General features: G+C 36.1%; 1 protein-coding gene and 1 long non-coding RNA gene across 3 annotated transcripts; one reads left to right on the forward strand and one right to left on the reverse strand.

Annotated features, from left to right (window-relative positions):
- Window positions 1-3,494: 3,494 nt before the first annotated feature.
- LOC135594332 (uncharacterized) lies at window positions 3,495-5,417 on the reverse strand. 2 transcript variants are annotated; one of them, XR_010480062.1, is made up of 3 exons: window positions 5,263-5,417; window positions 4,746-5,001; window positions 3,495-4,361 (listed from the first exon to the last, which is right to left on the reverse strand). It is a non-coding gene; the product is annotated as an uncharacterized LOC135594332 (long non-coding RNA). The 2 variants fall into 2 exon arrangements; XR_010480061.1 differs by having other exon boundaries at window positions 5,103-5,397.
- Window positions 5,418-5,902: 485 nt separating this feature from the next.
- On the forward strand, window positions 5,903-17,014 carry LOC135593507 (uncharacterized). The gene is made up of 10 exons (XM_065083605.1): window positions 5,903-6,277; window positions 7,395-7,629; window positions 7,901-7,987; window positions 8,118-8,287; window positions 10,876-11,006; window positions 11,092-11,269; window positions 11,383-11,971; window positions 13,604-13,716; window positions 14,638-14,881; window positions 16,283-17,014. Exons 1-10 carry the CDS (start codon window positions 6,132-6,134, stop codon window positions 16,508-16,510), a joined length of 2,121 nt encoding a protein of 706 aa, XP_064939677.1. The 5' UTR covers window positions 5,903-6,131; the 3' UTR covers window positions 16,511-17,014.
- The last annotated feature ends 152 nt before the right edge of the window (window positions 17,015-17,166 follow it).

A 17,166-nucleotide genomic window follows, 5' to 3' on the forward strand; every position in this document is an offset into this window, starting at 1 on the left:
CTCTACTTCCTCATTACTTTTGCTGCACACCTTTACGAACATGCTTTCAAGATAAGCATTTTCGAGTTCGATTTTTTATCGTATGAAAGATTTTTCCAAAATCGAAGTTTTAATCCGCAGCACTAATTCACCCCCCCCCCCTCTTAGTGCCGCTCCGATCTTAACACTAAATTGCTAGCTTGCATGTTGTAACACTGCTAGCTTGCATGATGTAGAACTTGCTATCTTGAACATTACAAAGAAGTGTTATCTTACCTATCTCAAGAAGCAAAAATGCTAAACTTACACATCTAGCAAAATTTACAAACTTGCAAAAAAACTCTAAATTTTTGCTAGCTTCAAATTGCATGATGATAAAACTTGATATTATATTTTTCATGCAATGAATTGACTTTTATATCTAAACACATGAGAGTTGGAACTTCTCCTTTTTGTTGATACAAAGGGGGAGAAGTATGTTGATGTCATGTCATGATTTGATCATGACATGTTGCTTGGATTTTTGAATCCAAGAGTTTCTATCAATACGACATATTGATAGGGGGAGTTTGTTTAAACTCCGAGAGTTAAGGTTAACTTTGTCATCAATTGGTTGTCATCATAAAAAAAAAGAGATTGTTGACTCATGTATTTTGATGATGAAACCAATTGATATGTGTTTATGATTTAATCTATGTTTAGAGTGATGCAGGATGCTTCAATCAGGATGAGACAATTAAAGCAGGAAAAATCATGTTGGGCTGGAGGAACATATCAGAAGATTGGACGTCGGGCCGGTGGATCGATCGACGTATTGATAGAAGGCTTCGGGTCATGGATTCGGGCATCGGGCCAAGAAAAGCAGGTATTGCGCTAAGGATATCGGAGTTGCGGAGTCAACTGACCGATTGAGCAATAGGCCGCAAGAGAGGACGATGCGCCGAAGAATCAGACGAAGCGTCGAGGGACCAATGACATGCCAGACAACTTGATTAATTACTTATGATTAATTGTCTAGATCGAAGTGTGTTTTATATGTGTAGGATTAACTACGATAGCAAGAAATGAAGCAAAATGAAGTCCCGGAGTTAAAATTGAGATCACATTGGGAGTTCGAGAGTTCGTTGAAAGTCCGAACGTCCGTCGGAAATTCTGCGGGAACCAACCGAGAAGTCACGGAGCTTGCTAGAGAAGCTCGTCGGAACTCGCCAAGAAGATCATCGTGAAGTCAAGGAGCTTGCCAGGAGTCCGCCAAAACATTGTCGAGAGTTCGTCGGAGGTTCGTTGGAAGCTCGCCAGAAGAATTGACATAAGGATTTGTTTAGCTTAGAATATGTCTTAGGAATCATAGTTAGTACGTAATTGGGATTAGATTTGGGCCAACCCAATTAGGGGCCAGCTAGGCCCATATAAGAACTATGTTGGGCCCAATAAGAGGCTCAAACAGTACCTCAAGAAGACTCACCGTCGTGGCACAATCTTCGAGATTGTATCAGGCGGTACTGCCCAACGTAGGCAGTGGTACTGCCCGTGCTCGGGGAACTCGAGATGGGAGAGTTTTAGGCTCCAAGTTTGAATCAACTTGAAGCATATAAATACCCCTCTAATCTCTAATTAAAGACAACAAGCACAGAGAGTTTAAAAGTGAAGAATTACTACTGCAATCTCTTGAGAAATCCCTCCTCTAGCTTAAACCTTAAACGTAGATTTCTGTTTAGAGAGGAGTGAGTGAGTACTTGTATGGGTTATCTCCTAAATCCGGTAAAAGGAGAAGAGGGGTGTAAAAGGTGATTGGCCTTCACCTATTGAAGGAAGGCCTCTAGTGAACGTCGATGACCTCGTCAGAGGAGGAAGCCGAAAGTGGATGTAAGTCACGTTTGACCGAACCACTCTAAAACTTTGGTTTGCATTTACTTATTACTATTATCTTACTGCAGACCCCTTCAATAGTTTACTGCCTTCAATACTTTTCCGTACGCTTTCAATCTAAGCATATTTTCGGAATCGATTTTCAACGCACGAAGAAATTTCTTAAACCGAATTATTTTACCACTGCACTAATTCACCCTCCCTCTTAGCCGACCCTGATCCTAACAAAGCTACAATAAATACAATAATTATCTTTAGAATATGAACATATTATCATAAATTATAGTATTTTACTATAATAAAACACACAAAACTAGGCTAGTATATAAACTTGTCGACTATATTTATCCAAAATGTGTATAAGCTAGAATTCCAACATATCCAAAGAAAAGATGATAAAATATCTGAGTTCCTAAGTAAATAATTAATAAACCAATAAGAAACCATATTTGCTACCCATAATCAGTCCAAAGGTTTGTTCAACAAAATTTAAAATACGATATATTCGTATGCAAAAGAAAACATTTCTATTTGGTGTGAAGTAGAAACAGAAGAAAACAAAGAGGCATGATCAGTGAACTGAGAAATCAATAGAATTTGGAATCCAGATAGAAAAATCAAATAGAATATTTTTTATTTTAAATTAAAAAACGATAAATGAAAACTTATACTATGATAAGAAAAAGAATGAAAGAGAGTATTTTTTATATATGTGATATTTGTAAAAGTAAATTACATAAACAGTCAAAGAAACCATAGAAATAAAAGAAATACATGTAGGACTAAAATATTTACGTCTAAATCAAAATTTTGAAAACAAAGAATATCTTATGTGGGATAAACATAATAGTAAATTATTTTTATGACAAAGAAAAATAATAAACTATGTTATAACTCTATTTTTTAAGAAGACAAAAATGACCTCCCAAGGGTTCAAATCATTCAAAATTAGCTTTCTTTCACTAAAGGAAAAGTAATAATAAATAAAAATTTTAATTATCCATATTTTAGTCAGTATAGATCAATTATAATGTGTTTGCATAAATTAGCCATAAGAATGAGCACATATGGTAACAAACTTACAAAAGAAGAACATTGCATAAATATAGATCTTAGCCAAAGTTACCCTACAGAGGATTTCTAAGAGAAAATGATCAATGTGACCTTAAAGTTTGTAAAAGAATTTAGAGTAAAAAAGACTACCATTTATATATGAGAGATAGCAAGAAAAGGGGCATGAAAGAAATTTTATAGTATCAATAAGAATTACATGAATTATCATTTTTAAAAGATAGAAACCCCTCTAGCAGTAACAATAATGTCATGGTCTCAAATAATAACCCAAATAATACCAAAGCCATTATGTCAATCCGGACTATAAAGACATGATCATAATAGATTATTTTGATATCAGAAATTTAAAAGTCAGGTATTTGTGTTGATACAATGAGTTGGATCATGCTTAAAGAAGAAAATCTATATCATATTATCTTAAAAGAGAATTAGTTGAAGAAATAAGCTTTTCATATGGATATATATATATATATATATATATATATATATATATATATATATATATATATATATATATATATTGTAATGATGGAGAACACTGCAAGAAGCTGTTGGTCCCTACAAACAACTACTAGAATAATATGTTTTCAATTTAACTACTAAAAAAATAAAATAAGGTTAATAATATGTTAATAATCAAAATAAGTCTATTTTTTTGCAGCAAAAAATCTAAACAAAATTAATTTAATTTACCTTGCGACTAAGCCACACGGCTGAGGAAGAAGCTTCGCCGGATGCTGGTGAAGTCGTCGAGGGCCCGAGAGCGCGCGATAGCCGCCGGGTCACTGGTGGGTCACTCGGGGTGGAGAGCACGACGGCAGAGGGGGGCTCGGGGCGGAGGGCCCGACAGCGCGACTATGCCAGAGGCTTCATCGGTGACGCAGGTGGGCCACCGAAGTGCGGGGGGCAGAGGATGCTGACGGGACACCGGTGGACGCGCCGTAGGTGGGGCAGGGCCCGCCTCTTCCACAGGTGGGGCGGGGGCAGAGGCATCGGCGTTGAGTAAGAAGGGAAGCCGATGAAGCAGAAAGGTCGGTCGGGGCAGCTCAAGACGCAGGTGGGGTATTGAACGCCGACGATCCATTCGTAAAAGGGAAGAAATCCTCCTGAATCCATGAGGAAGAAGGATTCCAGAGGTTTCAAGAGGCCTTCGCAGTCCGCTCGCGCTGAGGAATCCGACTTGCCGTGCTGTGTATCCATCAAAATTACGATTGAACACGTGTCCGACATGTGTTCGATCGAGTCGATGACGAATTCGTGTCCGACACATGTCGAACACGGCTATGCCACTGAAACTGCCATGTCCGAGCTTCCCACGAATGAATCGTCTTTTGAGCAAGGAAAGTCTTGTCAATTCCAACATCTCCTCGAGCAACCACGAAAGAATCGGTCTCCTTCAAAATTTGATCCAAGTTCATTACACCCTCCTGGTTCTCAACCTATGCGCACAAACAACAACAACAAAAAGGTAAAGATTGTTAAGGTTTTTGAAGAAAAAGTAAAAAATCATCTACAGCGAACAAAAATTCGCCACTGGACTAAAAATATCTGCATCATTAGTTTAAGCATCCCTAAATATGATCTCAGCTTTATGAGCAGAATCCGAAGACAAAAGAAGGATAAAAAAAGAAGAAACAAGAGAACAGATCGAAACAGAAAAAAGAGTCTTTAGCTAGAACGTGGAAAAGTACTTGTTGAAATGAAATTGGCTTGGATAAATTTATGCATAGAGCGATTTACTTTACTACTAAGGCTATTTCTGTATAAATATGAAACAAATCAAACACTTTTCTTTCAGGTAATTGAAATTTTATGTTGCTAACCAAGTAAAATGAAGAAATAGACCCATGAAGTTGTCGAGCATGACGGCACACAGGATTCCAGAGTTCTGCACAGCGATCCTAGGTTGTCGATGCTCTCCTGGTGGTACTCATGAAGTTGAACCTGGCGACGTTCGTGCCAGATCTCAGCAGCTTCTCCAGCATCGCCACCGATCTGGATGCCGGCCCCAGTGCGCACACTATCTTCGTCTTCGGCAACTCCTTCAAGATCCCGTCGATTCTATATTCGCCATCGATCCTACCAAACAACATCAACCACGATCGCCACAACAAGAAGACATAATCAAGAACCAAAGCCGAGGAAGGACTAATCAAGTTCGATCATTCCACTGAACATACAAAGATCTAGAGATAGAGATCGCTTCAAAGCGAGATCAGAGAGAATCAAGATCAGAGATCAGAGTTCTAGTCTTAAGCTGATCAGTGCTCTTGAAGCAGATATCGAGGTCATCAAAGATGAAAAACGAAAGAAGAATGACGCTTAAATGTCTAAGCTAACTTTCGGTCCTCCGCCTTCCCTTCTCCACCTCCCGAGTACAACGAATTGAATCGCGCTGCGTCGGCGACTTGTGAAAGAAGACGCGCGGCCACAAAAGATATCCGGCTCTTTAAGAGAAACGGTGTCCCGGAAACGAGGATTCCTTCACCTTTTAGACGGCGATTTCAACCATACCTCTATCGGAAACGTTTGATTCGGTGGGACTCTCAGTTGGAGAGATTTCAACTAACAGCAGCCGTCCAATGAGCTCCGTCGTGAGATATACTTTTAGATTATTTTCATATATATATATATACATATATATTTATATAAATATATATACATATATATATATATACATATATATTTATATAAATATATATACATATATATATATATACATATATATACATACATATATATACATATATATACATACATATATATACATATATATACATACATATATATACATATATATACATACATATATATACATATATATACATACTTGGGATGGGGAGACAAGGGCCAGGACAGGAAACACGAAGTCTTCCTATGACAGTCAAAGAAACTGGTGCGCCATTCAGGTTCATGACGTAAGATGAAGGGATCCAGGCCACCTGATCTCGTGATGCGCCGTTGATGACATCTACGATCGTATTGTGACGATGGGTCGTCGAGCACCCGCGCGACCCGCGAAGTTGGTGCTTTGTTCGGAGACGCTGGCAATGGCGAGGATTTCTCCTATTTGCTCGCCCGCTCACTCGATCCTTCGTTGCAGGGAGAAAGAGAGAGACAAAAGAGGAAGCTTCTGGTGGAGGAAGGAACAGTGGCCACATCCTGAGCCGGGAGAAGAATCGGCGGGGTAATGAACGCGACCTCACGGAATGGGATTTTTTGAGGACATCTTTCTCGGCGAGGACGAGAGGAAGAAGAAGGAGAATGCGGCGGAGATGGAGGGCGGTCCCTCCGAACCCCGTCTCATCCCCAACCTCTCCTCCATCGCAGATTCCGTCGTCCGCCGTTGCTCCAGGTTAGGACCCCCTCCACCTTTTAACTTTCTCGGTCGATTCTTTCTGTTACTTTTGCCGTCGGTTCCGAATCGTTGGAACTGTTATTGAAGATCTGATAATACTTTCTTTTTCCCCTCTCATTTTCTTTGGGCAAATTCTCGAGCAATTGACGACGATGTGAACGGCATTAATTATTTGGTAGTGTAAGCGGCATTGCCATGTGAAAAGAAGTCTGTTTTCGACAATTGGCATTCACTGCCTGGATAGGTCGAGCAATTTATCATCTCCTGTAATTGTGATCATTACACAGTCTATAGGTTTATTGGAAATAAAGAAATCTTGTTTTAATGATTGCTAGTTGATCTGATGTCAACCCTCTGGATCGCAGGCCAAGCACAATTTTCAGACAAACCTTTTGTTGTTCAATCATGAAAGAGAATAGAAAAAGAGTGCAAAAAAGACAGCTTACAGCTTATGCACTCATGCAATTCCTAAGCACTAAGAATGCTAAACTGTGATCTTAACTTTAGATTCTTTTGGCATACAGAAACCTTTGCGAAAGATAAAATGAACCGAAGATTGTTTATAATTCTCTGTTTGATTCTTTTACAAGAGATTGCAGAACTGTGAACTCTTGTTCCTAAAATAATAGTACACAAACACAGTCATCCTAACATATACCTTTTCATTTACGAGTTCCATTGAAAGTCTAATGCAACTCATTGTTGGCCTTCTTTCGCTAATTTATGTAATGGTTTAGTCCCAACCTCCTTTTTGTTTTTAGCTATCTGACCATTTTATTATTTTTCCTAGAATCTTGTTCCTAAAATAATAGTACACAAACACAGTCATCCTAACATATACCTTTTCATTTATGAGTTCCAATCAAAGTCTAATGCAACTCATTGCTGGCCTTCTTTCGCTAATTTATGTAATGGTTTAGTCCCAACCTCCTTTTTGTTTTTAGCTATCTGACCATTTTATTATTTTTCCTAGAATCTTATTGGTGCTTCTTACTATTTTACTTCATACAAAAAGTTGCTCTGTTGAGGTTTATAGTAATAATTTGCTTTGTCAAGGTATTGAATTTTGTAGACCTATGGAATTCAGGGCATAATTTACAAACATATGTTTCAGGATTCTTCTCTTGTCGATGGAGCAACTGCAGCAGTCTTTTGAGGCTGAGATACCTGATCATTTTAAGCAACCAACATCTTATGCTAGGAACCTTGTGGAATACTGTTCTTACAAAGCTCTTTGTGTGGAAACTCAATGCCCAGATCATCTGGCTGATAAAGAGTTTTCCCTTTTAACTTTTGACATGATGCTTGCCTGGGAGGCACCCGATACAGAGACTGAATCCTTACTCAAAGTGAGACACTTAACCACTTTTACAGCAGGGTATTTGCAAGAACCTCTTGAATTTATCACATGGCTTTCTAATTCCATATTTTACTTCAATTTTTCATGTACAAGTCATGGTAAATATAAAACTATATACATATAAACACTCTCTTCTCTTTGCTTCTTTCTCTCTTCTTGTACTCCTTCCTTTATGTTGTGATTTGTATAACATAAATTCATGGTGGTTGAGATCTATAATTTCTTTTGTTATTGTAAAAGAAATTCGTTCACTGTAATAGGCAAATGCTTGCTCTAACCATCCAGAATTTGATGATGACAATGAGGGATCATTATTTTATGCATGTGCAACAAGAATGGCTAGCCAGGTTTGCCATTCCTCTTAAGTTATCCTCTATTTTTTCCACTTACTCCATAAAAGTATCATATCATATCATGTTTGACAGAATGCCTATGGAATATATGTAAACTTAATCTTTGGTGTCTCTCCTGTGTCAGATTGATGGCAAGATGACTGTTGGACTGGAAGCTTTTGCCCGAATAGCTTCTGCTTGTGCTTCTGTAGCAGATCCAATAACCGTTCACAATCTATTTGATGCACTTACCAGCTCCTCAGGTGGTTGCCTCCATTTTCTTATATATGACAAGTACCTCAAAAGCCTTTACAAGTATGCAGTCTCTTCTTTTTTCAAATATTGAATCTGTTGATTATCTTGTTTGTCAGAGGAACCGTACTGGATTTCTTTTTCATGATTCAATATCTTGAATTGATTAAAATTACCTTTGATTCACCAAGTTCTGGGTGCTGTTTCATGATCTTAAGTTTACAATATCGGTTGCTAGCTATTGGTATGAATCTACAATCAGAATCTCACAGTATCTATTTGGAGCTCGATGTTATAAGTAGCTCATCACATTCTCTCATGTCATGTGTAGACACACACAGAAACACACAAATGGAGTGAGAGAGAGAATCTTGACAATGAGCGAACAACTGAGCCCTGCAGACTTGGACTTGTACAATCCATTCCAAGATACTGCAACTGGGAAAAGTTCCTTGGAACATGTTGGCTTGTTACTTTCAGTCATGGCAGGCATACTTTACTGTAAAAAGAAAAGACCAGAAAAGGTGTAAGAGGGAAAATGCTTTACTGTGGATAGTTAGTTTTTATTCTGAAAATCTGCAAATATTTTGCATGCGGATGCTGAGTTGCATGCACATTCATGAAGTATACTGCAATTAGACAATAAAGGAAATATCCAATGAAACTGTCAGTTTGTTGGATAAGTCCAATGATGAAAGGAAATCAGCAAAGTAACCACAATAACGAACCCAGTGTTTTGACAATAGCAAGATTTTTTATCACCATAGAGCTCCAATCGGAGGTGTGTTGCTAGATAATCAAAAAATTAATTCTTTCTTTCTATTTCTAACAAAATTATTTTTGCAATCCCCATCTTTCTTGTCACCTCTATTCTATATTTTCTTATCTCATGTTTATCAATGAATTCATAGATTTCCTCTTGATATGTCCCACCATTTCAGTTGATTTTTCTTATTTTAATTGTCACTTGTATTATTGTTGAATTTTCATTAAAATAAGTGTTTTGTAGTCTATCTTTTCTGTTAACATTACATGTCACATCTCAATATCCTTATCTTCGCTGTCTAGCAATGTTTCTCTCTATATCATTAAAAGGAAAAAATGACAAATAAATTATAGAAAATTATATTTTTAGAAATTAGGATTTTGTGATTTCAGAAGAAGCATTTGGTTTTAAGTTTTTAACTATATACAATTAACTACATTTCTCTTTCTTAAAAGAAATTATGCTACTATCCATCTTTCCTCTGCAAAGTAGAGTGTGTATGCTTGTTTATAATGGCTTAACAGTCTCAGCTATAAATATAATTTTCTTTTTAATCCAAGAGGCATTTGACAAAGTACAACACTACAGATAAGCCTGTCTGTTTTATCATCTGTTTGTGACCATATCCTTATTCAATTCCCTTCTTGCTAAATAAGAGGCCCATTATTTAAAAAATTTGTACTTCCTTTACCATAACTTCTAAACGTATTGATCTTTTTTCTCCTCTAAGCCTGCATATTCATGTCTAATTTTTTGTATAACAAAACCGATGATTCTATTTTGAACTTCACGACTATACCTTTACCTGTATATATGAACTCTGACCACTTGCCCTATCTGCATATACAATTTAATAATTGTGAAATAGGAGCAAGGCATCACAAATTGATAAAATCCTATGTGAAAAATTGTGAAATAGGAATGAGATATCACAAGTTTATAGCTTTATAATTATCAATATTTTAAATTTACTCATAATAAAAATTGAAGGAAATTTACATAGATTTATAGTTGTATAATTAATTTTGATGGAAAAAAATTCTTTAATGGTAACAGTATTAAGTATTCTGGATATGATATTCGGTCGAAAGACAAGCTTGGTGAATCTGTTATTTATAGAGTTAAATCAAGATGATTTAATTGGAAAGGAGCATCAAGAATTTTGTTTATTTAGGATAATAGAAAAAAAATTTAGATAGCTATTTTATATCCAGTTATGTTTTATTATTTTCACTGTTGGACATTTAAATAGCAAGTTGTATAAGGAGTTAATATTGTATAAATAAGAATTTTAGTATCAAATACGTATGTAAAACTACTAAAGAAGAAAAATTAAGAAATTTTTACATTTGCAAACAACTAGATGTAGCTCTAGACAGGGATAAAATGAGGGAAAACTATTAAAAAAATCCATGTCCAAGGGAGATGTATCGATGCACCAACTAGACAAAATGAATTAATTATAGATAGTGGTGAGGAGAGGTAAAGGACCAAGAGACCTTTCCTTATCAACCCTAAAAAATGATTTGTTTGTTATTTGTTTGATTATTGATATTGCCCTGGACATAATTTATTAAGAAATATCTATGTAGGTCGCCTCATGTTGTTATAAGATTATTAATTTAGCTATTTTTAAAAAATAAATTCACTTTCTTCATAAGATTATAATAAAGATCAGTTCTTTATTATCTGTAATGCCACAGATATTATAGATGTTGATCATTTTCTAGACCAACCACCTCTTATATAAGTTTTTGGCTTATGCTAGTAAATATTTCTCGAAGTATGCTGAACCTTCACATTAATTATCATATAGCTGATGACTTCTCTAGAAGTTGTGTTTTTGGCTTGATCACATTACTTATGTGACTTCTGTTTATTGTAGGGTGTTCAAATCAATGAAGCATATATCAGGACAACACCGGAATTTAAATTTTAACCTTGCTGATGGAGAAATTATCCTAGAAGTTGATGCTAGATCTATTCTTCAACACAATGGGATATCTACAAGGCCTGGTTAAGCATCTTTTCCTGGTAGTCATTTTTTCTGCAGGATAACTGTTTATCAAAATAAGCTTCAGAAGGATGTTTTTAATGGCAGGAAGGCTGACACTTACCAGCCATGCTCTATATTTTGAAGCATCAGGCATTGGTTCATATGATAAAGCTGTCATATATAACTTGTCCAAGGACTCGAAGCAGGTGGTAAAGCGTGAGTTAACTGGACCATGGGGTGCTCGTCTCTTTGATAAGGCTGTTATGTACAAGTCTGATTCTGTGTAAGTGCAAGTGCCAAATTTTCTTGTTATGGTCTCTTAAATAATTGATAATAACTATAGTTGCCTTGGTAACTCAGAGAATTTAGTCTGCAATCTAAATCATTCTTTTGCAGAGCAGAGCCGATCTACTTAGAGTTCAGTGGCCACTCCCACAGGGACTACTGGTTTGCAATCATTCAGGAAGTCCTCAATGTTAATAAATTCATAAGGAAGTACAATCTTAGAAGTTTCCAAAAAGCAGAAGCGCTTTCTAAGGCTGCTTTAGGCATCTTTAGACATCATGCTCTGAAAGAAGCTTTTCATGTCACACCATCGCACTTTAAGAGTATACTTGCTTTTAACTTAGCTGAAAAACTTCCAAAAGGAGACAAAATCTTGGAAGCTTTATATAATCACTTGGAGCTCATGCAGGTTGGATATCAGAACAATGCTGACGTTGTCACTGCATCTGAGGAAAAGCCATTAGCAGGTCCTTTACCAGATTCATTGTATACACTTATAAGAATAGGCTTTCTGTTACCGAAGGAAGATAATCCTGAAGGAAATGATATTTTGGTTCATAATATCCATGTTGGTCAGACATGTCCATTACAGATGGCTGTTAGGGAATCAGTTTGTTACTCTGGCAGAGTTGAAGCAGCACGTGCAACATTATATCAGGTCAAAGTGGAGGATATTGATACAAATTTAGCTGTGATTAAGGTATACTGTAAGGATAGAGGCAATTTTCTGGCTTCTAAAATGTTCCATATGTATGTCTTAGGAGTATTTCTGTACTCTGAATATCTAGGTCTTTTAAAGAATGCTGCGCACTTCCATAACCATATTTATTCCAGCTTAGACTTCTATAGTCATTTAGCTTATCCTTGAAAATGAAATAGAACGAAGCCGTTTGGAATCTTGTAGGTGATCTTAGAGGCAAAAGAAATCCTGTATGTGAATTATATTTAGACTACTAATTCTTGACATGGAAGTTCCTTTACTGCTTAGGTATTAGATTCTGCATATGGATAAAAACAATTTATTTCTTATCATGAGATATTTCTCTTTTACAGTATGTTTGTAATTCTTTACCACCAAAATAGTGCTAGAAAGACAATTATTTCGTGAAACATCGATTTTTTCCTGAGCCAAAGCAAGGTTTCTGTATTCTTGTGGGAATTTAACTTAATGTTTAGCTCAACTATGATACACTGCAGCTTTTATGGTGCTTGTACTAGCACTCTGCTGCGGCCACCTCGTTATATCAGGCTTCTTTTATTCGCTCTCTTGGTGTCTCATGACCATTTAAACTCTCTTGGAATAATTGTCCTTTTTAACTCTCATTAAAGAAATAATTGAGACACTTTCATACAAGGTATGCAATTTCGTATCGTACCGGAGTTTTGATGTTCGCTCGGTACGGTATGATACTATATACCGAGCGATATATCGTTTGGTATATATATATATATATATATATATACATATATACATACATATATATATACATATATACATACATATATATATACATATATACATACATATATATATACATATATACATACATATATATATACATATATACATACATATATACATACATATATATATACATATATATATATAACATTTTTATAAAAGGCAACATGCCTTTTCCTTCTCCCACACGGGGCAACGTCGCCTCGTTTATATATATATATATATATATATATATATATATATATATTTATTTATTTATTTATTTATTTATTTATTTATTTCGTTCCGTCCGATAATGGACGGTCCGTGTACCGATAAATTGACGGACCGGTACGTACCGCCCATACCGGACAGCATTATTCGAAATTTCATACCTTGCTTTCATATATGTTCATCAAGATGTGATAATAGAAGCAAAATATTAAAATGCTAAGTTAATCATGTGTGTTTTCGATTTTTTTTTCTCAGGAGCATATACTGCTATGACGTTTTTGGAATTTTGTCATGCTTAGTGAATTTTTAGTACTTAAAAAGTTTTAAATCTGCCACATTTTTTCATATCAGAAGATCAAATTGCTTGTAGCAATCATGGTTCAAATTTATTGTAAAAAGTAACTTTTAGATAACTTTGGACGAATTTTCACTTCTATAAAACTAACAGGGTTTAGGCTACTAGTATCCTTCTTTCTGTAGATATCCTTCTTTCTGTTCGATTTTTGAATCCTGAGAATTGCTTTTCTGAGTATCTGATGTGGTTTTTACTATGGTTGGATAATTTTATGGTCTTGAATTTAAAAGGTTGGGACCAATTATAGAATACTAAACATACATGGTAACAAGTTAATATTTGCCAATGATCTTTTATTGCAGGATTTACTCTTTCCTTTGTCTCAATTGGGCAAACTACTCAGTCATTTAGCTTCATGGGAAGATCCTTTCAAGTCAAAAGTCTTTCTGTTTTTGATCCTGTATCTCCTTTACAGGTATTGCTTCATTTTTTCTGAAAACTTACTATGTCATCATATAGATACAAATGGAGCATATTCATTTTAATTTTATATTTTGTCATTCTTCCATGTAGCAAATGTTATGAAGAATTAAATGATCTAGATTATTGTTGCTTGCCTTTTCTTGCAAATATTTTGGACAGATTTTCTTCCATGTAGTAAAGTGTTTTGCCAGAGAGTATGTGATATCTATATCTTTGTTCTGATAGTTTGGGATAAGAACAGGTGATCAATGATCCAAATCAGAAGCACAAAGGATTTCCTGAGTAAGGAGACAAATATCATGTTGTTCCTTTCATACCAGAACTAACATATTAGCTCTTCTGGCTTCTATTAGTTTTTCTCAGAAATAGTAGTTCTTCTAAGTTACTAATCTTCAAAATTAATTACTTGATGGAATTTGAATTACAACAAGTCTTTACTCCGCTAATTCCAGAAATCTGCCATGAACTCACTTTTATTTGGAAAATAATGCTGAGAGAATGAGCTGATTTTGACTAGGACTGTATAATAAAATCCATGCATTCGTCTCCATTAAAATTTTCACTAAGAACAGAAGAAATGGTTGAGAAAAATAGTTATCCTGCTTCTGTGAAATATGCTTGTGAAACTTATACCAGGAGAATGTGGATCATCTTGTTACCTTTGTACTTATAATTACACAGCTTCACTATCCATTTATCTTAAAATCTGAACTTTGGGCACATGTATTCTTTCTAGCTTGGTTTTATGTCTACCCTTGCTCTACTGGCAAGAGTAGCCTTGCTGTGTTGGTAAATCTCAGAGTTGCTCTGTTGGTTTTATTCAGTTTAATTACTGCACAAATATAACTATACAAATTCTTTCCTTTTTGCTTTACTTCCTTTCCTGAACTGATGCTTCTGACTGTGATCCTAGGGGTTGGGTTTGGTACATCTTGCCATGTGCTTTGGTATCTGCTGCCGTTTGCATGTTCTGGCATAAGCATCATGGCAGTGGAAAACCAATTAAAGCCTTCCAGGTTACACCTCCGCCGAATAGGAATCCTGTTGAGCTGCTCTTGATGTTACAAGATGGTGTTTCTCAACTTCAAACAAACGTCCAGGGAGGAACTATTGCTCTTCTTAAGCTAAGAGCTCTTCTTATAGCAGCATTTCCTCAGGTTTGTTTCCATAAATTGGATCAGACTAGAATTATTACTTTTACTATATGCTATTAAGATCATTTCATTGTTAAATTTTCTACTAACTGGACCTGCTGTGGATGTATTGTGTAAAATAGAGTACCAATTGCAGTGGTATGCAATTACTTCAGATCATGTCATTGTTAAATTTTCTTGTTGCTTCAGATCTTTCTTCTGTTGTTTCTTGATCAAACAATATTATCCATCTTAGACATGTATCTAAGATAGATCTAATCATGGTGGCTTGTCTATGGTACAAATATCTGCCTGTGTACCAAAATTTAGTATGTGGATAGTTTTAACCTTGTGTAGGTGCTCAACTTGTTTAAGTTAGCATCAAGTGTTAAAAGTCCCTTGAAAAAATTACAAATTGCATTTTAAGCATCCTTTTCTATCAGAGGCTGAATTCTGCCAAAGGTTATAGTGGAATCCCTGGTAGAATCCTTTCGATAAGATAACACAACTCTCCGTTAGGCTAAAATTGGCATGATGAAAATCATACAAAAAAAAAAACCCAGAGTCATTAGTTGTAAATTGACTCAAAACAGTTCATAGTTAACCTAAAACAATTCACGTCATCAAATCATTGTTGAATAAACCCAATTATTTTTCGATCTAATCTCTTCCACTCATCATCTATCATAGTTGTGGGTTTTGCACTATCGCCCTGCAAAGGTCCATACAAATCTTTGTAATACAAGAGATCTTTCATTCTTGGTTTCCATATCATCCAATTGTTTCCATTTAAACTAATCATGTGAGAAACATTACTGGCCTCCATGTTCAAATAATATTATTCATCGTAGACATGTATCTAGGATAGATCTAATCATGGTGGCTTGTCTATGATACAAAAATATGCCTGTGTACCAAAATTTAGTACGCGGATAGTTTTAACCTTATGTGGGTGCTCAACTTGTTTAAGTTAGCATCAAGTGCTAAAAGTCCCTTGAAATCATTGCAAATTACATTCTAAGCATCCTTTTCTATCCGAGTCTGAATTCTACGGAAGGTTATAGTGGAGTCCCTGGTAGAATCCTTTCGATAAGATAACACAATTCTCCGTTAGGCTAAAATTGGCATGATGAAAATCGTACAAAAAAAAACCCAGTCATTAGTTGTAAAATGACTCAAAACAGTTCATAGTTAACCTAAAACAATTCACGTCATCCGCCAAGCGAAGATGTTTCTAGTATTGTTGTGGCATGGGGGCAGGGTAGGTAAACAAATTATAGTTGGAGCTCCTCATCTTGAGGTGAAGATATTGCTTTTTCGGAGTCATATGACTGATAACTTTATGTCATGCTTCTTCCTTTTTTTCTTTTTGTCTTAATGTGACTTGTGACTTAACCTTTGACTTTGAGATTTTTTGGATTTCAGACAACAAACAAAGTGGCTATTACCTTGGTCATCGTGGCAATAGCAGTCAGCCTGGTGCCTTTCAGACACCTGCTAGTTTTAGTGCTTTTGGAGATATACACAAGACACATGCCGCTGAGGAAAGAGAGCAGTGAGAAGTTGGTAAGGAGGATCAAGGAGTGGTGGAGCCGCATTCCTGCTGCCCCTATTCAGATAGGTGCACAAGAAGAGCACAATAATTCAAGATGATATAGCATAAACCATTACAATTTTGGCGATCACCTGTAAATGCATTATTACTCCACAGGGGAGTTTTGTTTTGGTTGCTTCTGTTACCTGAATCTGGTCCCTTCTTGGTCTATGTGGCAAATCCTATCTTCAGTAACTGGAGAAGAGACTGCTGCCAGAGGCAGAGGCAGTGGCAGTGGCAGTGGCAGTGGCAATGCCAGTGCACATTGGTTTAACTTGTATCCTACAATGTAATCCTTTCCCTGAAATTTGATAAATGGATACGAGTGACTTGAAGAGAAAATTCATAATCCTTCATTCTGTCTACAGAACAGATGTGCTTCTGCCATAATAAACACAGAGTTAAGCTGCACAAGACATCTCTCTTACAGTGACTTAATCTTTTACTTGCGTATCTTGGTCTTGACAAAAGAACAACAGCTGCTTCACGTTCAAAGGATGTCGTAGTTCAACATAAAAGAACAACAGCTGCTGACTCGAGATTTCTCAATGCAGACAAAAATTTGATCTTCGGCAGAACTCTTCATCTGCATCACAAAGTCTCTTCAGAGAAGTTTTCATCTCTTCACCAATCAGAATTGGACAAGTGCTTTGCATGTACTTCAGGATCACTTCACGGCAACAAGGTCATGGAAAGCAGCCGCCTACGTTACAAG

The sequence above is a fragment of the Musa acuminata genome, chromosome BXJ1-9 (genome assembly GCF_036884655.1).
Source record: "Musa acuminata AAA Group cultivar baxijiao chromosome BXJ1-9, Cavendish_Baxijiao_AAA, whole genome shotgun sequence".
In the NCBI taxonomy this organism is placed as follows: domain Eukaryota; kingdom Viridiplantae; phylum Streptophyta; class Magnoliopsida; order Zingiberales; family Musaceae; genus Musa; species Musa acuminata.

Bases quoted from the DNA above. Each gene is read 5' to 3' on its own strand.
- LOC135593507 (XM_065083605.1), top strand. From the start codon at position 6,132: ATGGGATTTTTTGAGGACATCTTTCTCGGCGAGGACGAGAGGAAGAAG. The intron at 6,278-7,394 runs GTTAGGACCCCC...CATATGTTTCAG, and splicing joins GTCGTCCGCCGTTGCTCCAG to GATTCTTCTCTTGTCGATGG. The intron at 11,007-11,091 runs GTTAAGCATCTT...TTTTAATGGCAG, and splicing joins TGGGATATCTACAAGGCCTG to GAAGGCTGACACTTACCAGC.